Here is a 25626-nt window from a genome sequence, read left to right on the forward strand (position 1 = left end):
GTGTTACTGAGAACTGGATGAGAGAAGACCTCTCAGATTTAGTTTTAAACGAATCAAACACTTGGAAAATAAAATTTTTCTCAAAATTTCTTTCAAAATTTTGTAAAGCTTTTAAGTTTAGGCGAGTCTGAAAATAGTCTTCACCTGTATTTTTCTCCCCAACTCCTCTCTCCTAGATCACAGATACGAATGGCATGACAATGACAATAGAGGCTATTGACTGAGCGTCCAGGCCTTCTATCTTAATAAAAACATATAGCGCCTGTTGGAAGTCGTACTTTCCACGTAGTTCATCAGGACACGCTCAGCTGATATTATCACGACACCAATACTACTGAAAAATGGCTGCTCCAACACGGTCCAGAGGAGGTACGTCATAAGAAAGAAACAACAGGCAAAATTGCAGCGTTGAGGGTTGAAACGATTTTTTTTACTCTTTCAAAATTTATTTACGTATCGATTCGAACGTCGAAGTCATAATTTCGGTCAAGTGTTGGAAAGATATTGGATGAAATAAACAAGCTTTAATATAGTTTATCAAGTATTCATCTATATTACGCAAAAAAGTTAATAACTCTTCCATATCAGTAATATTGCTGAATTACAACATCATATGTGTTAAAATGCATAAACTCGCTTACAACAGAGCGAAGGGCCCGGGGGTACTTTTCGAAGCGCTTTTTAATCCCAGCTTAGCTGTTGTGGCTAAGTTTAAGTGTCGAACGATATTTACTAAGCATTTTAAGAAGTTGTTCGGGTTTTTAGAAATGCAGCCCTGCCATTGATGATGATGATGATGATATGGTTGTGTGTGTCATATGTAGATTGAAGTATGTTTGGTTTAGTAGAGAGCAGTCATGTCTACATACTTTTAGCTATTAGGTGGGTAGCCAGCTGTTATTTTTTTGTCACTAATGAATTGTTTCTTTACATTATTGCCAGTTGTTGAATTAAAATGTGCAGTGCAGTGTTATGCCTGGGGTAAGATTGGTTTAAACAGCACAGTTGCACAGCTTGCTCTGAATAGTCCCTCATTTCATCTAGAAGAGGATGAACCATATTCTGAGGTATCCTGTGGTAAATTTCTGTATTGATATCTGTTAATCAATTGAGATATACATCAGATGACCTTTAAAAACCTCCTCAAAAAAGTTTAGAGTGTATTATTGTTGAAATTAATTTTTACCTGCTGACATAAATTAGAGGGAAATGTCTTTTAACTTTGTATGAGCCAAATTAGCTCAATACATGTATGTTACTTTGGCTTTTTCAAACATATTTGATTTTTTCTTTCCTTGTTACACACTCAAATAACAAAGACATTTTTTCAACATTGCACAGAGGAAAATCTAATAGAATGTAATGGACTTTAATGAAATTACTAGCGCTAAACATAAATGAAACTACATGTTTCTTTACCTTCTCTAATTTTTTTTCTAATTCTGAATAATTTCCTTTATAGTTTTGGATGGGAACACATCCAAATGGACCATCAAAAGTGTTAAAGGAAGGAAAGGAATCACTGTTATCTGATTGGATAGAGTCAAACAAAGATGTCTTAGGAAACAAAGTTAAAAAGACATTTGGTGGCAAATTACCCTTCTTGTTCAAAGTACTATCAGTTAATAAGGCTTTATCAATTCAAGCTCACCCAAACAAACCTCATGCAGAACTGCTTCATGACAAAAGGCCAGATGTATATAAGGATCCTAATCACAAACCAGAGATGGCCATTGGTAAGGAGCTTTATAAGTATTTTTCAGTAAGTGGTTTGAACCTAGGAGGTTGGAATAGTTTGTTAACATGTGCTCTGATCATCTGCACAAAATCAGTCTTGAAAAGAACGGTACGTTTCTACTGCAGTGATCAACATTTTGACAATCTACAGGAAGCCATCATCAGAGTCGGGTGACTTTTAGTCAGCTTTTGAAACTGTCAAGTCACTGTCATTGACAACAGTTTTTTTGAGGACTACTCACCCCTAGGATCAGACTACTTGATCATTAATTACTGTTAATGGTTATCATAGACTGATGTAGAGTTTGGCACTAAAAGAAGACAGACTCTAGAGTGAATAGTCCATATTTTTTCATGTATACCAAATGAGTGTATTTTTAATTTAACAATATCCTTAAATTATAAGTCATCTTATTATCATCTAACCCAGTATTCCCTCAAATTTGTTACTAACAGCGCTGACACCATTTGAAGGCCTGTGTGGTTTTCGTCCTCTGGATGAGATCCAGAAGTTTGTAAAGACCATACCTGAACTTGCTGCTGTCATTGGACAGGAAGCTACCACTGCTTTAGTCACTGGCTCAGGTTTGTGTGACTTGCAGCATGATGTATGTTCCTTACAGCTATGAGTATATAAAACATGGTTCTTAAAGGTCACAAAAAACCAGAAAGGTTGTGGAAATTGATTGTGGGTCATATAGCAACTAATTTATTCTGGAAACTCAAACAAGAAAATGACTACTATATTGTGATTTCCTCATCTTTTTTTCTGCAGACCCTCATGCACTAAAGAAAGCTTTCACTGCCCTCATGACAAGTAGCCAAGATGCTGTAAGTGAGCAGCTAGGTAAACTATTGTTAAGACTTCAGGAGAAGAAAACCTCAGGCCATGACATCTCCAACCAGTGCAGCGAGCTACTATTCAGATTGAACAGCCAGTTTCCTGGAGATGTTGGTTGTTTTTGCATTTATTTCCTAAATCACATTGTTCTTCAACCTGGGCAAGCAATGTTCCTTGGTCCCAACCTGCCTCATGCATATCTAGCTGGTGGTAACTAATCTACTTTTTTTCTTTTAATAAAGACATTTTTTAAAGAAGTAGTTTTGTTTTGACTCTATTTATTACCAAGTGTAAATTTTACTATCTTCCTCTGTCACAATGTCTGGTTATGATTAGGGTCTGAACAGATCATATACATGTAATGTAGTCTTGTCTTCTGATAAATAATTTATTTATTATTATTGGTCAAGATTCTTAAATTATGTTTGTTTGTTTGTTTACTTATTTGTTTGACGCTGCTCCTGAATGGAAACACTTTTTTTATTTTGTTCTTTTGTTCAGAATTTATTTTGTCTTCGATCAATTTGCTTGCATTTATTTCTTGAATCACTTACTTCCTCACTGAATGGTGGCTTGTTCATTAATTCAACTCTTTCACCCCTTCTTCCCTGTCTGCGCCTCTCTATTTCCAAAACAACTTGCAATCCAAAATTTATCATTTATAACCACACATGTACATCAGTAATTATCACAACAATACATTTTTATGTTAATTTTTTTTCTTAATTGATAATCAATGTGTTTGACTTTTCAGACTGTATGGAGTGTATGGCATGCAGTGATAATGTTGTACGAGCTGGACTGACACCAAAGTTTAAGGATGTTGAGACACTCTGTGAGATGTTAGAGTACAATTGTGGTTCTAAGGAAGAGAACATTTTCCCATGTTGTCAAGATCCAAGTGATTCGCATGTCACAATCTATGATCCTCCTGTCTCAGACTTTACTGTTTCAAGAATTAAGGTACATTTACCACTGTCAATAGCATAATTTTGTAAATGAGTGAAAAAAATGTCATCAGAACTTCCACATTACCACTGGCCAGTTTAAGTTAACCTTAAGTAGCTATTGACCAGATGGTTTTTTTTTCCAAACCATTTGTCCACAGAATTTATGAAGTACCAGTAATTTATTCCTTTGCTAAACTCTTATTGTGTAATGGTGTTATTTTTAGATACCAGCAAGTTGTCCTTCATACAAGTTCAAAGCACTAAGTGGACCTAGTATTTGTGTGGTGATATCTGGTTCTGGTGCTGTAGAAGATACTGCTTCAAAGATTTGCTTGAATCGAGGAACTGTACTTTTTATTCCTGCAAACACCACCTTTGATGTAACATGTAAAGAAGAAGACATGGAAATATACCGTGCTTATTGCGTGTTGTAATATCAAAAATCTAACATTCAGTCCAGTTGAATTGATTTTCAATTTTGTCAGGTTATAGAATTCCAAGGGACAGAATATTTCACAAAGACCTTTAGGGAGTTTTGGCATATTCGTTAGGTATTGAGCATCATCATTTTTTTTTTTTTCTTTTTAATTATTTAAAAAACATCATGAAAATGTATGCTAGTGGGTTTAAAGAAAATTTAGACCACTCAAGGAAGTGGGAAAATATAAAATTTTTGTTTATTTTTCTATTGAGATTTAACCTTAATGGTAAACAGTCTTGTGTTAACTGAGACAAAAACAAGCTCTGAATAGAACAAAAAATTATTAATGAATAAAAAAAAAATTCATTTATGACTCTGAAACAGGTAATATTGAAGAAATATAAAATGGTTTCCATGTTTACATAGCCTGATGTAAACACGCGAGAGGTTGGGAGAACATGAGATAAGCGTAGGAAACCATGACGCGAAGCAGAGTGGTTTCCAGCTTATCAAGTGTTCTTCCAACCTCCCAAGTGTTGACATCAGGCTATGTAAACACGGAAACCGTTTTACATTTCTTTTATAAAATAACTAATGAAAGAGGAACGAAAACCGTGTTTACATATGCTCATGTAAAATGGTTTTATGGCCAATCAGAGCGCACTTACTATTTGAATTATTTTATAATGGTAGTTTCTGAAATAAGTCAGAGTTCATCATTATTACAGCTTCTATAACTCATTTTATTTGAGTTGAGTTTAGAGAGTATCTTGATTTTCTGAAAGGACTTAATAACTGCATGGACGGGGTGGATTGGAATTTTGCCAATAATTCATTTTAGAAATAATTTTTTAGATGAATGGTTAAGTATTTTCTATGGAAACAATTGAGTGTTGTGTTGTGATGTCCTTTCTTTCAAGTGAAAAGTAATTAATTTAAGGCTTGTATTTTGAATAAAAGATAATGCTAGAGAAGTTTTTTACATTTTTGTGACCCAGAAAGTTAAAAAAAAAGGTGTGTTTTATTTCCTGCAAATTGTTCAGTTTTGTAAAAAAAAAAACAAAAAAAGTCCCAAATTGGTCATGTACGCATAGTAGGCCTATACTAATGCAAGGGGAACAACCTGGCCAAAAAAAGTTGTGGTTATTGGTTTGTAAAGAATATTTTTAAACAGCAAAAACAAGAACAATAACGTTAATTTTGTGTCATTTTCCCTGTTTGTGATTTCTCTGTAAGCCAAAACTGAGAATGACCAAAATGCTTCCTCTTTCTTTGTGTCCACCCACCCCTCCCCGACAAGCCTCGAGCGCCTAGCCAATCAAACGCGTGAACGTGTTTTGGAAAATTTCTTCAGTTTACCTCTTACAAATGAACCAAAATTAAGGAATATTGTTCTTTCGTGCCTGGAATGAATTAGGAAGCTAAAATGACTGCTGGAAAAAGGCACAAGTAGATATAAATATTAAATTTGAACGACGGGCCTGAATCGATTCCGTTGCATCCCTCGAAAGAAAGAAGCCGTGTTTACCCATCTGTTAGGTCACATGTTCAACAAGAGCCAATCAAATTTCGATATGGTGAAGACTTACGTCACATTCTGCGAGCTTACCTCTCGTCTTCCTTTACGTTTAAGCTTTGTTGTGGTCCAGTTGTGATCGGCCTTGAGTTACTTTAACGCGATCAAGAAGTCCTCTGAAGATGCCAGCTAAGCAGCGAATGCGTGTTGCTAACGAAAAACACAGCCAGAATGTTAATACGAGAGGAAATGTGCCCAAATCTCTGGTGAGTGGAACCGTTTTGTCGCGTGAAAAAAATTGTCATCAGCTACTAAAGACGATCGGGAATATGAAACGTTTGATTTCGCCAGGTTGTAAACTTAAATATTTTCATATCTTTAGAAACCACAAGAAGAGAAATATCCCGTCGGTCCTGTTCTTCTTGGACTATTCATTTTCGTCGTATGTGGATCAGGTAAGACTAAATACGAAATGTGGTTATAATTTACGCGTCTGTGATCAGCTTTGATTCTTCATTGCGTGTCGTTCGCTTTAGATTCTCAGCCTCAAAAGCCATTGCCGTTGTTTCTCTACATGACTGCATTTTTGTTTCTTCCCCAGCAATTTTCCAGATCATCCAGAGCATTAGAATGGCTTAGCGCCGATAACATGAAAATTTTGACCGGAGAGGGACTACAATTTAGTCTTGCTTATTACGTGTTTGTGAGAGATTGAAACAATAACTTGAGAAATGTAGTGCTAAATCTATCTGTTTTCTAAACTTCTTTTAAATTCCTTGGTGTGAGTTGTCCTTATCGCACAGATTCAGTCTATTTTGTAAACAAGTGTTGGCTTTTTAACTTTATTTTCTGTCCTCTAAGTTCTGGTTGGATCGATATAATATCATATAAGATTTCGTAGTATTTTCTTACAGTGTCGCGGAAGAATTCACAGTAAATACATAGCGATCATGAAATTAGCTTGTAAATCTATTGAGGACTACTCGAGCTCTCTTTAAAATCTAATGTTCACAAAGATACTTTATGTGAATAAATATGATTATTTAATTAGAGAAATGCGTCTTGATGTATTCAAGTGTAAAATGATTCGAGGAGGAAGTAGCTTAAATTGAATCAAAGCTGTGTGTGATGACGATTTCAAATACCCACAGTCACGAAATCAGAGGAATTTTTCCGGATTTAACGTTTTATACCCTACCATCAGTATGCATATTCTCCATACTGTTCTCCATACATTTCCAAAGAGGGTGTCAAGGAGAATTTGTTTTACAATCAAGAGCTGCTTTAGTTGGTGATCATCTCTATTCTCATCACTTTCATGTTAGATTCAGGGGTGAAATTGTAAGGTGAAATTAGATGCTAGTCCCTCTTAGGGGCTAAAGGGTTAATAAGATATTCTGTTGGGTACCAATAATTGGTGCCTTGACTAAGCCCAAATTAGAGAAGATTGGAACACAGACATTGAAAAGCTCAATTCAAAAAGCTTTGTGTTAATGGTTCCAAGATGATAAGATCAGATTCCAGTTTCCATTTTATCCCATGCTTTATATGGCAATGGTGACAATCCCATCAAGCTGTTTTAAGGGGTATGCCAGCTTTTTCTAAAGTAGGTGGTTTTTGTGGGGTTACCATCTTAATTTGGTGTGTCGAGCAAGGGTCATCAATCTTTTCTTTATCTCCTGGTTTGATATTAATTAAACATTGTTAAAGAACAGGAATGATTGGATAATGCAATTCAAGAGTTTTCATTGGCATTGCCAACCCTTGAGTCATGAGCCATTATACCACAATGACAAGTTAAACTGGAAGTGTTTTTGTACATTGTCACATTCTGTTTGCACTTAGAAAATGAAGTTGGTAAAGCTTATTTGTATTATAGGCATTTTTAATAGAATAATGATTTGACTATGGGATGACTATATGGCCAATAAGGCCTACGTTGGCTATCTATCATCTCATTTCCTGGATACCTCTAGGGGTCTTAGAGGGAAAAATAGCCAGTGTGAGAGTTTCCTGACTGATAAAGAAATGATTACAGATGAATAGGATTCCTCACAAGGAAATTACTGTTAGTTTAAAATCAGGGGTTGAACACCTGCACTATGAAATGTCCAGTTGATAAAAGTTAAAACAGGAGGACATTCCCAGTGTCTACATGACATAGGGCTCAGGCCATCAAAATTCAGCTGAAGAACTCTGTGATCTGCAATGCTTAATGACCTCTCTATTGCCAATTTCTTGAACCTTGCAAAAAGAACTGCAACATTACAGCTGTCACTGATAGGGGTATTGCTGACCAAGCAGGAAACAAATTTAAATCCATGTTGTGGAACAGATAGAACATGTTGAGGGGTGAAGTTGAATGGTGGTCATTTCTGGGGTTTAAAGTCTGATGCTGCACTTACATTGTATAACAGACAAATGTTACAATTTGAAATGTCAATGTCGTGATTGTCTTTATTGTTCCTAGTACCGGTAGCATCAAAGACTCCTGAAGGATATGAGAATGCTTTGACTGGAAGAAAATTTTCTCAATAGACATTTAGGAAAACATGTGAGAATCAAAAAGGCTAAGCTTACCTACGAAGTTAATTCAACAGCTTTACCATTTTCCAATTAAAATAAATACAAATTTGTTACTAACTTAAGGTAGCTGTAACCTCTTATTCTGTGTAAATCAGCTTGTCTCAAAATAATGCAACTTTTTCTGAGGACAATACTTTCAATTTCTTTTTTACAGAGAAAAATAAATCTATGTTTATAAGCTTATCACAACCATTGTGGGACTCTCTGTTCCATTGCTAATCCAGTGAGGTCATGGCCATGGATGTCACAATGTTCATTGATAGTAATAGCAGCTTTTGATAACTTGAACAAATTATACATATCCAGGATAAATTTCAATACATCTTCACTAATTAATGTTGTGTTGGAAAGCTCTGGGAGATAATATCAGTTTTTTTGATAGTGCACTTTCTTAAACCCAAAAAACTTGTGGAGAATCTTGCCACAAAATTCAACTCTAACTGTAACACTCACAAAACCATGAACACCCAAAATATTTCTGCAATACTTTTTGTGGGAAGTCCATTATATTGGAGATCAGGACTTGCAAGAATTCCACAAAAGCACTACTTGCCAGCGATTAAATTTTCTTGTGTCTGATTGGCCTACTTTCTACCACACAATCACAATCAAAAATATTTTCTGTGTTCACCATCTTCTGAGTATCAAAGAAGCTAAATGTTTGTAACTTGCATTCTCTCCAGAAAAGCAGTGGTCTTTGAAACTTCTTGCTATTCAAAGCATACCCAGAATAATTGCCAATTTCAGTTTTGTTTCTTTGCGGGAAGCTTTTTACTTATGGTATATTTCTTCCTCCATGGTCCACTTTCATTAATATCACACTCCAAAAAGTGTTCATGGACAGGAAAACTTTTTGCAAAAGTCTAACGACCAACAATTCTCAATGCTGCACAAGATGCCCAGCTCTCAAATCTGTTATTCCTCATAATTATTATTATTTCAAATAATTATTACCAAATGTCTCAGTTAGTAACACACAAGCTTTTATTAAACTAAGGCAATAGTAAATCAACGGGCAACTCTTTCTTCTTTATTGTGCTTGTTGGCTTGAAAGATAGTTTTCCTCAAGGAGAGCCTTTTCAAGGGTTACTCACTCTTCAGAGGTAATCAGACTTGACCCCAAGAAGCCAAAACCTTTGCAAATTTAGTAAACACTGTGTGGAAAATTACTAGCACTTGGCTTTTGATGATCAAAGCTCTAGCATTCTGTATTAAGTCTTCAGTTGGACCATTCTGACATGCTGACATGATATAGGACAATTCAGTACTGGAAGGATCTTGCATTAGCTTAAACCCAACTTGGAAAAAGCAAACCGCTAAAACATCTTGGTACAATCCAGGAGTGAGCTAGAACATGACGCTGTGAAATGCTTACTTGGCCTCTTTAACTGTCAAGTCTGGTGTTGTCCAAAGTGCACGACTCATTGATTTAGGTGGAGTCTGTTGTTGTTATCATTATGTTGATGTTTTCCTGTTTACTACCAAGTTCCGTAATTTTTCATTTTCTTGCTTAAGTTCTTGATTCTCCTCAGTAAGTTTAGATATTGTTTCTTTTAATGTCTGCACTTCTTTATTCACAACACTTAAGAGGTCTGACTTGATCTGAGTAATTTGTTCCTGCCAAGTAAAACAAAGGTAATTATTACTCTCATAAAAGGCATTGTCATCTTAAAAAAAAAAAAAAAAAAAAAAAAAAAAAAAATCCTTCTAAGACACACCGAAGAGTGAAAGAATAACCAGGGGTTCCTTCATAGATTGAACAGCCCACATATCACCAGGCCAGAGTTGAAGACATTTATTTCACCAAAGTGTACTCTTCACAACATAATCAAACTATCACAAAATACTTGAACACGACTCGTTATCACCAGTCCAATTTGAATAATAATAGGACAGTGAAGGCCTCGTATTTGTAACTGGACAGCACAACAGGACAGTTGACATGTCATGCCTATGTAAGTGGACAGTAAGCATCATACCCTCATGCTGTTGTCCTTCATTTTGCGGAGTTAACAATTGGTTTTTTTTTTTTTTAAATGAAAATGTGTTATTGATATCTAGTTTCTTTTCCAAATTTTTTCATAGTTTTGATTAACTGGTAACAGGACTTTGTGTCATTCAATTCTGTCTGTAGTCATATTTGTTATTAACTAAACCAAACTCCTACTTAGTGGTCCTTCACTTTTGTTAATCACTTGTATGATCACAGACCGAATTGGACTCCACACAGTCCTATCACAATTATTGACAGTCCACACTTGTCAACAAAAACCCTTTTTTGGACTGACACATTATTTGAGCAAATAGGAGATGGCAAAACACAGTCAATTTAACTGTTTTCAGATGGCTCTGAAGTGTACAAACAGAAAAGGAGTATTTGATAGATTTAAGGGGCCTACACAACCAGGATGCATATTGACAAAGACACATTAAGTTATTAGAAAAAGATCTTTCTCTAAGCCACACACATGCAAACAAATTCATCATCAATTTGCCATGTTACAATGACAATGTTGAAAAGATGAAAGGAAATACATTTTTAAAAAGTCAGAGATTGCCTCATAAGATATAGCCTCCTGAATTACCCCATAATATTAACAAGGACCAAACCACTCCTTAAGAACCTGTCTGCCCTCAAAACTACCTCTAAACTCAGTGCCTATAAGAAAAACAACTCCTTCAGTGAGAACTGTGGCAAAATGATGAAAGATCCAAGGTTGCCTAAAGTAAGACCTCTATCTAATCTCCAAAATTTTAAGGAAAATTTGTTATGTACATACCATTGCTGAGGCAATTTTATTAACAATAGGTAACTCCGCCTCTCCCACACTGAAAGATAAAAATTCACAACAACATGAGAAACATTCTTATACAGGATACATTCAGAAAACTATCAGTTAATCAATAATTAATGTTGCAAAATAAATTAACCTTAAGTATTGGCCCAACAACCATTGGATTTTAGTTACACAAATCCACCTCTTACAATATTTGACTTCAATACACTTGAAAAACATTTCTCACACAGGAAGTAATAATAAAATTATGCACAGGTGTTTCTGAACCAAATGTGTGTTCCAAGGAGGGTTACTTTTATACAAGAGACAAATCCACATAATGTTCACTGAACTAAGACTGACATTGATTTCTTTCATCAACATATTTGTAAGTTAGATTACTCAAGTCCAATACATCTTACCAACATACTTTCATAGCCTTTGGTTCTTAACATTTTTGTACAAGCAACAAGCATCACTTCATCACCCTTGGCTAAGCTCTACAAGAATGACCGGATATTAACGAGGCTGGCTTGAGTTACAGATGATGCTCTCAACCAAAAAATCTAAGATGTTGATAACTCTTTAAAGCCAAATTCTTTAAAATCCTTTCCAAATCACGTTTCCTTGACTACACTTATTGAGCCCACATACATCACATTAGAGACAGAGAAGAATAAACTTGCATCACTATCAAATAAAGACAGTAAATATGTAATGGTCTACTTTTTGGAGCATACATTCACACTTTAAAAGATGGACTCTATTTCTTGTTACAATATCATTCTATCCTTTTGTGTCGTAATAAATAATTGATGAAAGAAATCAGCTTAGCAGCAGTGAAGGAGATGCAAGCAGAAATGTGACAATTCCAGAGTCAGGAAATAAACAACCCAGATTTTCTTTTTGTTTACATACTAATATCTTTCAGTATCTTGTAATTAACTTAAAAAAAGTCATTAATGAAAATGCTGGGAGAAATTATAAGTGTACACTGAAGTTTGAATTTCTTTTCCCAATACTCATATTACACATTAATGAAACAGACATGCTTAATATTTGTAATACCATTGTCTATGTTCACTCATTGAAACAAAAAAAAGGTAATCTAATGCCATTTTCAGTCGCCATGAATATTTTTGCCAAATATTGCTCTTTGATGCTGAACAAATTTCCTTGACCTACACTGGGTCTGCAAAATATAGTTTCTTGCTATTGGCTACGTCTTGTCTCCTTGTAATAACTGTTTTCATATCCAACCAGGAGAGAAACTTATATTTGTTAAAGATCTGCATTACCTTTGTTACATTCACAGCATGAAAAATATGCAAAAACTCTTCAACAAGGCTCATTAAAAGCATAACTGACAAAGAAAAAAATTCAAACAAAGCTCTGAAATGATAGCAAGGTTGGCAATTTATGTGGCAGGAAAGACTTTCTCCTTTCTAGGAAAAATTGATTTTCAACTTCAATACTTCTTTTAATTATTTTCATATTTGGTTTTTATTCATTTAATTTTGGAAATAGGCTTTTCTGGCCTGCTTTAACACAGGAATGTTAAATTAAACATTTCTAATGAAGTAAGTAAGTCTAAGAAAGTAGCAAAATTAACCACTAAGAGATCAGGATGTGACTTAAAATATTACAATCCTCCTAAGATGTATTGAGCAGCAAGGCTCTAAAAAATTGTATCTTTTCATTTTACCTCCATGAAATCATCAAAAATCCACCTTAGATCTTTAGTGAAAGACATAATAGATGGATTGCAGCATATAATGGGCAAGAAAAAAATGCCTGCTGAAATAATAAGAACTCAAATTGTAATTTCAGTGAAAAAAAGAAAAAAAAAAAAGATAGAAATTAAAACTTCAAACCACAGTAAACCGAGACGATACAGGACACAAAAAAAGGATACACCCCATATCTTCACATTGAATAAAGCAATTTCTCAAATCCAAACATTTGTGGCATTTTAAGGCTCTTACTTTCTTCTGTTTTGAAATTGCAAAGCACAGACATTTCCTAATAGAATGGCAACCGGTGTTTCCTTCTTGTAGCACTAAGATAGGGCCGAATAATTGCGAGCGATTTCCTCTCACGTATTTCGTGTTTGCCAAATCTTTTACGCTGAAATTCTTGGTGATCATGAAAAAATAGTTGAGATAGTTCGACGTTGTAGGAATGAATTGTTTCACTTTCCGGTAAATGATATTTGGTACAAATTTTCATCGACATCGTCATTCAAACAAGAATGTACTAAAAATTCGTTGATGAAAATAAAATAAGCAACGTTCAAGCTCAAAGCAAAACTAAGCTGTTTGTTGTGCTAATTCAAAAATATAGCTTGGTTCAATTCACGTGAAAATTATACAAAATGTAAACAACAAAGGCAAACTGTAAATCAAATCGCATTTTACAGCACTTCCAGGGTCGATGTAGGTCAATTCATTCTAAAATACCCGATCACAGCAGTAAAAAAGTTTATATCTGGATTATCAACGAACCGCAACAATGATCCAAAAGATACAATGCGTATGGTTGGCGCTGATCGAGGTATAATGTTCAAACAAAGAATCTATGAACGAGTAAACCGCGAGTAAATTACCAAGCTGTCTGGGGAAAAGAACATCAATAAATCATTGAGTCAGAGAGAGTGAGTAACTTTTAACACTGCCATTTAGGACTCTTTTGAAGTGAAAAGACGTAGAGATCGTATCCATTCAAAAAAAGGCCCCCCTAAAGATGTCTGTGAGCAATTATTAAAGCCGCTTTCTTGTGAGAGATCGCTAAGGACATCAAATCGATTTCACAACCACGTTGTACCTCACAGGTAGCTCACTGTTCAAAATTATCTTACCTTGCGGCGACGGCAGCGATCGGCTGCGCTCCTTCAAGCGATGGCGATGCTCTGTCTGAAGTATCCAACGCTGTAGATGAAACTCTGGCTATTGAAATATCACTATGTTTTGCAAATTCGCTAGGCGCCCCTATCCTCGGTTCCGAATCCTTCTTTTTGACTGCCACAACCGCTTCACCCGAACTGGAATTCTGTTCATTTACTTGCGTTGTAAATTTCACCACAGAGCCATGAGTTTGAGAATCTAACGAATGAGAGTCCGTTTCACTCGTAGGGTGATTTCCAACAGAATTGCTTACATTGCTAATCTTTGTGCTCGAAAAAGAGTCTGCTTTGTCCGCGCTGTCTTTCGACACATGGGTAGAAATATTAGTAGAGCCCGTTGCAGAAACACTACCTGAAGAATTCTGAGCAGATTCCGCATCAGGATAATCGTGACATTTCCATCTACCGCGTACAAAGGATTCATTTCTTTGAATTTTAACTACTTTGAACCTAGATCCACCGTTGCCATTTGCAGTTCCTGGATCTACAAAAGGATCAAGTTCTACTTCGACTTCATCCACTATATCGCTTTCGTTCAGTTCGCCATCGTATCCATTGCTATCGCCACGGTTGGGGATTTTGCTTTCGGTGACACTGGTAATTTGAAAAGAACTCTTTTTCTTGTGAGCGGGATTTGGTCCCGTATTAATTCCCACTGATGAAGGCCGAGTTTGAACTCTAGTTTGAGAGTTTGTAGACGAGATGGCAACCTCTACTTCAGAAGAGCGAACCGCCTCCTTGCCATGCGGAGCGCCCTGTCCGCGTTGATGTTCGCTCATATCATTGTCGACTCCCTCGGCCATGAATCAGCTAGAGACGTTCCAAAGAAAACATGATATAGGCCAACAATGTGAAAATCTCCATGCAAAAAATTACGGAGAAAAAGCTCACATTTTAGCCAAAAACAACCTACAAAGTCAAGTCAAAAAATGGCGACCCTCCATCTTAACGCTTCACGAGCGACCTCAGACATGACGTCCTATTCTGTGACCGAGGCAGCCAATCACAGAGCTTGTTTCCATATTTGGTCCAGGCTCACCAAGAAGATGCAAGGAGCGCGGTTTGCCGGTTTCATCGATATCCAAATCCGTCGCATTATTTACAAAATCTTCCAAAAATAGTTTTCTTGATTCCGGAATAAATTACTTATCTTCACATTATTTATTCACTCGTCCATCAAATTTTATCAGTGAGGTAATCTTACGTCCACAGTTGAAAACGAAAATTTATCGACTTTCTCGGTAGTTCAGCAACCCTAAAGATTCGAAAATGCAGTAGCAGTTATCTTCAAGAACAACACTCGCATATAATCATCATCCATTCATCGTCAGTCACGAGATGTTTTATCCAGAAAAATGTCACCAATGGTGATATATTCATGAAAATACAAATACATCTTTGGTCAACAAACAAAACAAATTATCATGTTAACGACATTCGCGGCGAGGCTATAAGTTAAGCCGCCTATTTCTTCAAATTATTTTATGAATGCCTCAAATTGGCCTGAAAGTAAAAAATGTTGAGCTAGAAATCGGCCAATTTTCCAAATGTGCTGTTAAATAGTCTTCCTTTAATCGATACTTAAGCTTTTTTAAATTTATGTAGGCATTTTCGAATAGGAGAGTATAAGAAGCGAAAAGATTTGCTGTCAATACTTATGGAAAGGAAAAATAAATAAATGTATAGAGAAAAAACGAGAGAGATATTGGCATCAATTATTCTTCGCTGTGGTGATTAATTGGATAATCTGAAACGCAACTGAAAGAATCCTCTCATCGCATCATTAATTTTAAATTCATTCTTGAGGCATTAGTCCAATTGAAGAATATTTGGCTTCGAAACGTCGACAGGAAATGCCAATAGAATTTTACGAAAGAGAAAAGCTTGTAAATACCGGTTTTTCCGTCGAAAAGCAAAACTGAAGGCTAGACAATGTCTAAAAGGTACAAAAACAAACATCAGTACACGTTTGCCGAAATTTTAACCATTTGACTTTAATAAGTTATCACGGAATTGGCACATTTTGCCTCTGTTTCGGCTCAATACTGTATTGCCTGGAGCTAAGGTGAGGCGTACATCTATCATCTTGAGAACATCTCTTAATGCTATGTTTTGGCCTTAGTAATTTGCGATTCAAATTACCCCCCACAAAGCCCTCTCTGCAGTTCTCTCGCATTACAAAAAAAAAGAAAAAGAAAAAAAAGTTAAAAGGAGGAAGGAACACTTTGGACAAATTGATTCGCAACACTTTGTATGTTCGAGAGTCTCAAACTAAAATACTTACAACACGAAAACTGATGGCAAAAAACAATGTAGCTCCAAAATATATTTAAAAAGTCCGCACTTCTCCTATTCCAAATTATGCCAATTCTGATTCTAAATGTCCTCAGATGAAGCTGCCTCAGTTTCTTAGATGTGCTTTACTTTCAAAATGCCTGGCTTTCGAACCTATCCGTTGCTAACCCTCTTCTACTAAGCTGATCATTGTTTGATTTCTCTTTTTTTTCTATGATCTATCTACAGCGATGACAACTACTCCAATGAGAAATTCTCCTTTTTGAAGCAGAGGCAAGACGTCGATTTAAGTTCAGAGAAAATATACTTGAACATTAGGGCAAGCATGTAAGCAATCATGATTGGAGAAGCACGTTTATGAAGTAATCAGCATTTTCAAACAATACAAGCTCTTCTAATTTTCAAGGGTGTTCTGTAATATGCCGTTCTTTCAGCCATTGCCTCTCTCTTGGAAAACGCAAAAGTGAGAAGCTATATTGTAAAACCTGAAAACTTGCTCTCGTTTTTTGATTGACTTTTGGTTAATACTATGTACTAACTTAAACTGTTATAACCTGGAGGTTAAATATTTTCAAAGTTCGCGATTTTGCGACACGCCTTTCCCTAAGCAAATTAATATCTAAAACTTTCGCACTTTTCCAAGTTATTGAACTGGATATTACGCAATTAGACTACGTATCATATGATATATGCCTTTTTCCAAAATGGTAACAATACATATTCTTTATTCATATCATATTTTTGATTGCCCTCACGTTGCCCTTATCGCATCTTTTGATTTAAAAAGAATTTTAGCAGCGTTACGACGGAAAAAAGCAATTACTTTTTGTCGTACATTTAGAATAAAAATTCCAAACAGGAGCTCATCAGTCAAAGGCTCCTGTTCAAAATTGTTACTACCATTTTAGTACCAGCGAGACTTCATAAGTTGACCTTTGGCGGGCCAGCTGAAAGGTTATTAATAAACCTTTCCGCATGGATAAAACATTCGTATGGCAGGCTTTCGAAGCACTGCTTAAAATAAGAGTTGATTCAACTTAGACATTGAGCTAATATTAAACGGAAATTCACCATTTTCAAAATTTGATCGTCAAGTATTAACCATTATCACCGATGACAGATCGCATTTGATGCCGGTAAAATATTTAGGGACAATATTACAGGCCATTTTGAGCATTTTTCGGTCAATCGACCCTCTTATGCTTGATGTTTATCACTAAAATGTGATTGATGAGTTGGTTTAGTCGGTTCGACGGCGGAATCTATTGCACGTGGCCTGGAGGCAAATAATCTTATCCAAATAATTTTGGCCCTAAGATATTTTTTTTTAGCAAGGTTGCTGGTTTATTCAAATCAAAGTTCATGAGAACATTTCAATGTGGCAAACAAAAAAATACTAAATTATGAATTGCAATTTCCATTCCAAAAAATAGGTTTACAGGTTTAAATATATATCAGTAAACGTCCTTGCGGAAAGTTTCATATCGCACACACCACTACACCCGCTATAATCTTCGGCAATAATTTAACTTTTAGTTTCTGAACACAGAGAATTTAAAGATGTAGAGCCCAGCAATTGTTCATTCTCTTTTCGAGAACATTCAAGGCAATTAAGCACTTATTCGGAAAGTACTGTGGACGCGACGGCAAACCACAAGCATGTTAACGACTTATGCGATGGGTTCCTGTTAATTTAGGGAGAAATGTTCCATCACCAAAGTAATCTTTAGATTTGCTTTCGCTCAGCTCGAGTTCAAGTATAACCGAACACTGAAATAATTCACCGAATATGATTGGTCCATGTCATGGAGATAAATTATTGATCTATTAAAGAGAGTACACACAGCAAGATAACGTGAGGAAATGAACAGACGACCTCTAACCGAGTCATTACCGATTCACCGCAAAAAGGGTCGCACCTCACGGGTTTTTGCGCCAGCAGTTCTTAAATGGTCTTCAGTGTCAGCAATTAGTTCTTGACATTTATGGCTTATGAGACAAATGGCTGCTGTAAACTCTGATGAAGGCCCGCTGAAGCTCCGCAGCACACAGCGCTCGTAGTTCAGACAAAAAGGTGAGCTCAAATAGACTGGTGTTGTGAACTATCAAGATCGTAACCCCCCGAGGAGTATATTTTTGTCATTCGGGTATGAAGCTTAGCTGAAGACTAGTATCGTAAATCATATTCTCAAGATAGTCAAAAGCTGCAAGGAACACAATTTTATGCCGAGTCTGTTGGGATGTTAACCTGAATTCATCTCTATCGCTCTTTTACTTTGCAGGCAATTTAAGGTGCTAAACGTAAAGCAGTGGTTTCAATAGAAGCCTGTTACTAGCGCTTCCTATAAGACTTCTCACAGCTATCTGTTGAGCCTGCGACAAGCTCTTGTGTTTGTGTTTCGTCCTTAGCCTCTTCCTCTTCCAGCCGCCTATCACACTATATGCAGCAGCTTATGGAAAACCCTCCTAAAAGGAGTTTGTCCTACAATAAATTCGCCCCTTCCCTGCCTCATCATCGTTTGTAGGTTGTTTAGTTGAAAAATTCGTATCATCAAATCAATATTTCTCTTCACCATTTGCATCTTTGATTGCAGGTTCATCTCACAATCTTGTTTTTTTCGAAAGTATATACATTAAAAATTCGATTGGTTCATTGTAACGCCTGATTGCTTATTGATCGCATTGAAAAATTACGACAACAAGGGATTATAATCCCTTGACTGAACTCGTTTACCATCAGTCAACACCATTTATTTAGTATTTTCATAAATAGTTTCTACACATGTTTTTTCCCCCGAAGGTTTACAGAATCATTGAGTTCAAAGTGTGCTGCCTTCGTTAAGTTAGAAATCGATCGTTTCCATGGCTCTACGAAAAATCAGCCAAAAAAATTCCCCGGGGGTAATGACTATCCCCATTCTCCCTTGTTTGAAAATTTGAAAGTCTAGGAAATCCGGTAAAACCATTCTTGTAAACAATTAAAGACATTTTCTATCTGACTGTATCAAAAAACTGATTCCAAATAACGCCCTTTTTAAAACTTTTTTTCAAATAAATTACGCTGAAGATATAATAGGATTATGCAAATAAAACTAACAATCGGAGCAGAATTTAATAGTTCTCATCTTGTGGACTATCGATCAATTTTATAGGCTGGTCATATATTCATACATCAGCTATTTCGATAATCAAAAATAATACATTTCAGTATATTATTCAACGTTTATATCTATATAGGATCTGTTGGCTTATTGGAATCTTCGAAAATATGGAAGCTGTAGCCTAGCTTGCAAACGCGGGCAAGTCGCATTTCAAACGCACTTTGAACGAGGTTCCTCTCTTCCCTTCCTGTCGGGCTCAAGCTTAAGAAGTTTCGTATAAACACTACATGACATTAGATTGTTCTGGCAGCTCGTTTATTTGTCCGCTCTGAGCCGGAACTCATCCATAGTTTTCTGCTTCCAAATTTCCACAAAGAAATTCTCCACAGCAAAGGAGCAAGAAGGAGGCTAATTGTTGTGACACTGAGGATGATCAGATAAACCTGAAAAAAAAGGATGAGGGTTCATAAAACTTGTTATCTCAGTCGCAATATCGCACAGAGAGAATTACATCTCCTCAGAAATTATACAAAGAGGAAAATAAACTAACCTCTCTAGAAATGAGATGAAACCTCCTTGCTCGGCTTCCCAAAACGAACGAGAATTCACTGACTTGAGCGAGTCCCGCAGCAACGATGTATTTTGTGCTTCGTGACTCACATAAAAACATCCGAAGAACAAATACAGAAACAACGAACTGCAATGAAAACAAGAGTCAAATTAGAGAGCTTTCCTAGTGAGTGTCGTAAAGCCACAATCAAACCAATAACCACCGCCAATCAAAATAAATGTCGACATGGCAAGAAACCATTGAGAACTCAAAGGAAAAGAATATAAAATATACTATGATATAATATTTCCGAGCCATCAATCAAGCTATCGGTCACTCGAAGACTGTTCAGATGGCAGACTCACCTGTCTGGAAAAAAGAATTAGCATTGTTTTCCGAGCAGAATCGCATGGAAGCGTTGTGTTTCAAATTCTAATTCTTCAGTTCTGGAACTCCAATTGTATTGCACGTAGTGCATGTGGCTGCCGGTAATGCCGTCGGGTACGGCATTACGTGAGAGGGCTGGGGGGGGGGAGGGGAGGGTACCCACCTTTACTGATACAACCCCAAGGGTAAGCGTCAACACGAGAGGAAATTCATTCAGCACAAACGTAGGAAAAACGTGTAGACCTGCAGGTGGAATAAAAGCAGCGATCAGAAATAATTACTAATTCCCAATTTCCAAACTATCTCTTGAGAAGCTTTTGCATTTAACGATGATCATTCTCAGATAAAATGTATCAAACATTCTGAGGGTCCTTCCCACCTATTAAGGGACTCTCTTAAAGCCTCCCTGAGTTGACGCCAAGGCTTGCATATAATTTTTAACATCGTCATTTTCAATCCATGTCGATCCTTCCCATCTTTTGCCATCCTCGTCAATTTTTGGTTAAATTTTTTTCTATTTGATACTCATTTACCCTGGTAAACTATCATTTTGCGCTTTTCTTTTGTTTAAACGGAGGTTTTCTACATCGGAATAAAAGGACTCAAAAATTATGACGTCTCCTTGATGTACCGAAAAAGTTCTGTTCTTACCTATTGATGCGAAGAAGAGACACGAGAAGAAATCGCGCAGAGGCTCCACAAGTTCGTTCACCTGAAAATAATAATTCATTGACAATAATGATGATGCCGTAGATCAACGAAAGCTCGGAAAACTAAATTATCGTAGCATACCTGGCCTCACTTGATTTACACGTCTGACTTTATTGACAATGATATTGAATATTGAACACCACTGTTATCAAATTTTGACGAGTTTTAAGCTACATGGGGTCATTAATTGGATTTAAAGTAAATTCTCAGATTAACTACAAGAAATGTGTTACGATCAGTAAGGAGAATATTGATGCTGACCTGATGAACAAGATTTTCTCCGTTTGAGCTCAACACAACACCAGCCACAAAACAGCCCAGCTCCATGGAGATTCCTAAATGTTCTGACAGCTGCAGTGAAACAACACATGATAAACAACTCATCAGACAAAAACTAAATGAGGAAATAAATTTGATTGAGAGACTGTTACTATATTGTCCATTAACCCCTGATTAAGTTGACACTTACCATCAACAGAGAAAAGGCTGTTGAAACAGTTGCTAAAAGCAGCAGTTCTTTACTTCCGCTGTCTTTGATAAGTCTGATGGAAGAAGAAGAAGAATTACTGAGAAAGGTTTCCTTGTGGTTCATGGACAAAATAGTGCCTTGATAAATTCACTGATGGAATCCAAATTGAGAGGTTTGGGTGTAAGCCCTGGCTAGTTCAAATCAGTGGTGTTCTTGGACACTATTTTCCACCCGCCCAACCCAGGAATATAAATTGGCATCAGTAAAGTGTAAGGAAAACCTGATAAGATGCTGGGGGGGGGGGGGGTCAACCTACAATGGACTCGCATCCCATTTAACTTAACTTCCATCAAATACCTGGAAGTAATGTTTAAAATCATTAGTAAATGTTGCTTCTGCTAATATAGAGGTGTGGGTTGTGTGAAAATGTTTGAATCTACCCCAACTGGTAAGTCATTTGACAGTTCTTTACACCATTACCTTTTGTTTACAAGATGCAGGTTACTCACTCACTAGTGCAGCCAATCTGCTGGCTTTTCATTCACTTAACTCTTTAACTCCCAGAAGTGATTCACACGTAACTTCTCCCTACAATATCCACCCACTCTCCAGCAAACAGGTAATGAGAATACTCAAATATATCAGGTAGAAGTTTTTATCTTGATCTAACACCAAATTCTTGCAACTAATTTACAAGGAAATGTGTAACAGCTAAAGGGAGAATTAGCAATCATATCCAGAGAGTTAAAGGGTGAATGCCAAACATTTGGTCAGAGTGAGTAACATGACAGGCAGATAACAGGCTGCAAATTACTTAACCCAAAGGATAATAAGAACACTCCTTGTGGCTTCATGTTACAGACACTACACAAATACTTACCTTAATATTGGTCCAATAACTTTAGAAATCACGAAACACACAAACATGAGGATGACAAAGGAAAGCAACACCTCAAACAACATCACTATGGTGTTTGTAAAGTCATCTAAAAAATAGCAAAAAAAAAGTTTTAATTGATACATTTCCATTGCTAACAATTTGGAAACTCCAAAAACACTAGCTCATCATGTTTTATTTAAATACCACAGGAGTCCTCCAAGAGCAAAACAGGTCTGATATTTTTACCTGAATTTCCACTGTCATGCCCACTGATGATGTTGTGCACTGCAATAGTGCTAGCTTTGGTATTTGCTGATTTCCCATGGCCTGCGAGTGCAGGAAGTAGTGCAACTAACAACCCCAAATGCACATCTTGCATGACAAGAATTCCTAACAGAGAACTGGTGTAGTCACCATCTCCATTAGTGTGTTCTGCATATTAAAATAACATCATTAATAATTTTAAAATTTGTTGAAGAAATTTTAAAAGTTTGCTTTAGTGTGTTTTAGGTTTAATTTTTTCCTTTTTCAAAACATAGCCACATTGGTGAACATAAATTTTTTACCCCCTTGGATTAAAAAATCAGGACACCATAAGATGTCACATGTTTAGGATGCTTTGAGGCTTGCCATGAGGCTTGCCATGAAGGCAGTGAAACAGAATTCCCAAGTGATTGGCTATACAGAGTCTAACATCTGACTTCTGACTTGCACAAACAAGCGACAAGATGAATCACAGTAGCCTCACCATAAAATTGTTACCAAATACACTACCTTTCGAAGAAGTATCTCTATTCTTGCTCTCCACAAATTTTGCCACAAGTGGTGTACTGGAAAGAGAGAGACATGCTGCTACAAATGCACTCTGCCTGGGGAGAATTCCAAAACAAATTCCCCAAAAAATACCAAAGACAATCATCAGTGCCATGATTAAAGAACTTCCACCAACTGCCACTTTCCATACCTAAAAAAATGAAATATAAATGAACAAGTATTGAAAAACAGTCAACAAGTTCATAATTTAAGGAGTCCCTAAACTAACACCTATCTGGTATTTGACATAAGCCAGATTGTTTACCATATTTAATTGAAAAGTGTCACTTTGTTCAAGAAGGGAATTCAAATGCACTAATCTCCTTTTAGTATTCAGATGTGAAGTTATATGAATGTGATCAGATTGTTACCTCTCCCCTCTCACTACTTCAGTTTACTAGTAAATAAGTACTAGGAATTTGGTCTCAGATAAAGGTAACAAGTTCTACCTGATAAGTTTGAGTATTCTCATTATCTGTTTGCTGGATAATGTGTGCATATTATGGGGAGAAGTAACATGTTAATCACTTCTAGGGGTTACAGGGATTAAGAAATTCTTCAATGTTTTACTTCCTCTACAACAAACAACACTTCAGTAACTTATAATAACTCTCATTCTATCAAATGCACAGAAAAAAAACCAAGACAAAAAATAAAATTACTTTACCCGTTTTATTCTGTCTGGAGAAAATTCCATGCCAACTGCAAACAGAATGAAAAAGACCCCAAATTCACCGAGTGTCTCCACCTGCACAACTGTCTGTTTAAAAGAAAATATTTAATATCAGACCCCATATTGAAAATCATACTAAAAAATTAAACCGTATTTCATAAATAATCCTCCCTGGCTACTTATCAAGTTTTACTTCATTTGCATACTTTAAGTGTATCTCATTTTGCTGAAAAGTTTCAACAAGCTTTGCATCAACAAATCTAGTTGTGACAAATTAACTTACTCTTTCATTATTTTCTTGAAGTGTCCTGTCATAATGCAGAATAACCCATTTTTCATTAAAATCAAAACTGAACATTTTACATTCTGTCAACCCAGGCAGTGTTCATAAATATAAACCCTCAATTTTCAACCTTTTGTAAAAGCAGATAGCTCTTTATATAAACAAGTTTTCTGGCCAGCAGTTTCTGTATATCATTAGCTGGAGCATATGTGTCCCTACTTGGGGGCTCACAACTCCACAGACATATTGTCTGTTTTGATTTAGAAAAACAAATTTAGTTCTTAACCCTTTAACTCCCATGAGTGACCAAGACAGAATTTTTCCTTACAATATCAATTTAACATCAAGCAGACAAGCAATGAGAATAAAGAACAATATCAGTTAGGGGATTAGTAGTTGATCCAGTACCAAATTCTTTGAACTAACATCACAAGAATTGTATAACAGACAGTAAGGAGAATTATTAATGAGATCTTGGGAGTGAAAGGGTTAAAGAAAGATGCTTTTCTCTCAGTTCTTCAGTCCATTTATGAGCTTAAAAATTAACATTGGTTTATAAAATTCAAGTATTTTGTTTTTATCCTCTTTGTTATGTTTTTGTTATAGTAATATTATATTAATAATTACTAATCAAACCTTGATCATATTTAATCCAGATGGTCCTAGAAGCATACCACTAATTACAAATGCAAACATTGTTGGCAGCTGAACCAGTGTACAAATACAGGATCCAGAGAATGACAAAACCAGTATATAGATAATATCTTTGATGAAGTGGACATCTTCATGTGGAACAGTTGCATCTTTAGCTTTGGCTAAAACAAACTGATTGCTTTGAGAATCAACAAGAATACTCATTTCATTTTCATTACCAGGATCAGCCTCCAATGTCTCATTATCACTGTCTTGCCTTTCTTCATCCGCATTCAGTCTCACAACGGCTTCAATTGATGCCCCTTTAGCATTTCTTGTTTTCTCAAACGTTTTCTCGTCAAGTTCATTTTCAAGTTTATCAGCTGCAAATGAAACATCATCTAAAATACCCTCAATAATTTTCTCCAGACGTGTACCATTGGCCTGCAAATCTGCATGTTTACTAGCAGAAAAAAATTCTTTTTCTGCTTCGCTGATTGCATTAAATTGATCTTCTTGTTGTAAAGCCAAAAGTTTGAGAGCTTCCAGTCGTTGTTTTATAGCTTCTTTCATGTGGACTACAGACTTATAATCCTCCAGTAGTAGTTTTCTCAAGCCATTAATTGCATCAAAAACTGCTCTTTCTGTAACGTTCAGCTCGTTCTTAAAGATTGTTATCGCTTTTACTTGAGCGTTCGTGAGTTCTTGACGTTTTTTCGGAATTTTATTCCCCAGTATATTACCTAACTTGTTTACCACCCTTTGCTTCGCCTTGAATAGATGGCTTACATACTGGCAAGTTGAAGGATTCCAGCGAGTGAGGTCATCTTTGGAGATAGCTGCAAAGGTGCTTCTCGCTGCGTCACCGGTACCTCTGACTGCAAGGAGTAATATCCCAAACACCGCCAAGTGATCGATGATAATACTTCTCAGCCGCATCGTACCAGATTTTTCACTTTGACTGCCCTGAGTAAGAAATCAAGCTGATGTATTTTGTTACTGAAACCTATAAAAAGCCGATATAAAGACATTCTTGAATGAATATTTCAGGTTTCCAAGACACAAATGTGTACTCTTCTGTCATCCTCATCCGCCATTTTG

At 36.2% G+C, this 25626-nt stretch overlaps 3 protein-coding genes across 4 annotated transcripts; 1 reads left to right on the forward strand and 2 right to left on the reverse strand.

Annotated features, from left to right (window-relative positions):
* The first annotated feature begins 255 nt into the window (after window positions 1–255).
* On the forward strand, window positions 256–4923 carry LOC131782487 (mannose-6-phosphate isomerase). Of its 2 annotated transcripts, none has more exons than XM_059099257.2 (7): window positions 256–369; window positions 943–1067; window positions 1463–1736; window positions 2194–2322; window positions 2513–2788; window positions 3333–3541; window positions 3753–4923. In XM_059099257.2, exons 1-7 carry the CDS (start codon window positions 342–344, stop codon window positions 3960–3962), a joined length of 1251 nt encoding a protein of 416 aa, XP_058955240.2. In that variant the 5' UTR covers window positions 256–341; the 3' UTR covers window positions 3963–4923. The 2 variants fall into 2 exon arrangements, with proteins under 2 accessions (XP_058955240.2, XP_066024632.1); XM_066168535.1 differs by lacking the exon at window positions 943–1067 and adding an exon at window positions 825–882 and having other exon boundaries at window positions 285–369.
* Window positions 4924–7895: 2972 nt separating this feature from the next.
* LOC131781290 (uncharacterized) lies at window positions 7896–14703 on the reverse strand. Its single transcript, XM_059097969.2, has 3 exons — window positions 13686–14703; window positions 10832–10880; window positions 7896–9668 (listed from the first exon to the last, which is right to left on the reverse strand). The coding sequence occupies exons 1-3, from the start codon at window positions 14531–14533 to the stop codon at window positions 9507–9509; spliced, it is 1059 nt and encodes a 352-aa protein (XP_058953952.1). The 5' UTR covers window positions 14534–14703; the 3' UTR covers window positions 7896–9506.
* Window positions 14704–18731: 4028 nt separating this feature from the next.
* LOC131782949 (transmembrane and coiled-coil domain-containing protein 3) lies at window positions 18732–25614 on the reverse strand. Its single transcript, XM_059099712.2, has 11 exons — window positions 24529–25614; window positions 23604–23696; window positions 22898–23087; window positions 22370–22555; window positions 22124–22229; window positions 21244–21316; window positions 21036–21125; window positions 20715–20775; window positions 20227–20306; window positions 19677–19823; window positions 18732–19569 (listed from the first exon to the last, which is right to left on the reverse strand). Exons 1-11 carry the CDS (start codon window positions 25462–25464, stop codon window positions 19420–19422), a joined length of 2112 nt encoding a protein of 703 aa, XP_058955695.2. The 5' UTR covers window positions 25465–25614; the 3' UTR covers window positions 18732–19419.
* Window positions 25615–25626: the final 12 nt, after the last annotated feature.

Source organism: Pocillopora verrucosa, chromosome 6, assembly GCF_036669915.1.
Source record: "Pocillopora verrucosa isolate sample1 chromosome 6, ASM3666991v2, whole genome shotgun sequence".
Taxonomy (NCBI): domain Eukaryota; kingdom Metazoa; phylum Cnidaria; class Anthozoa; order Scleractinia; family Pocilloporidae; genus Pocillopora; species Pocillopora verrucosa.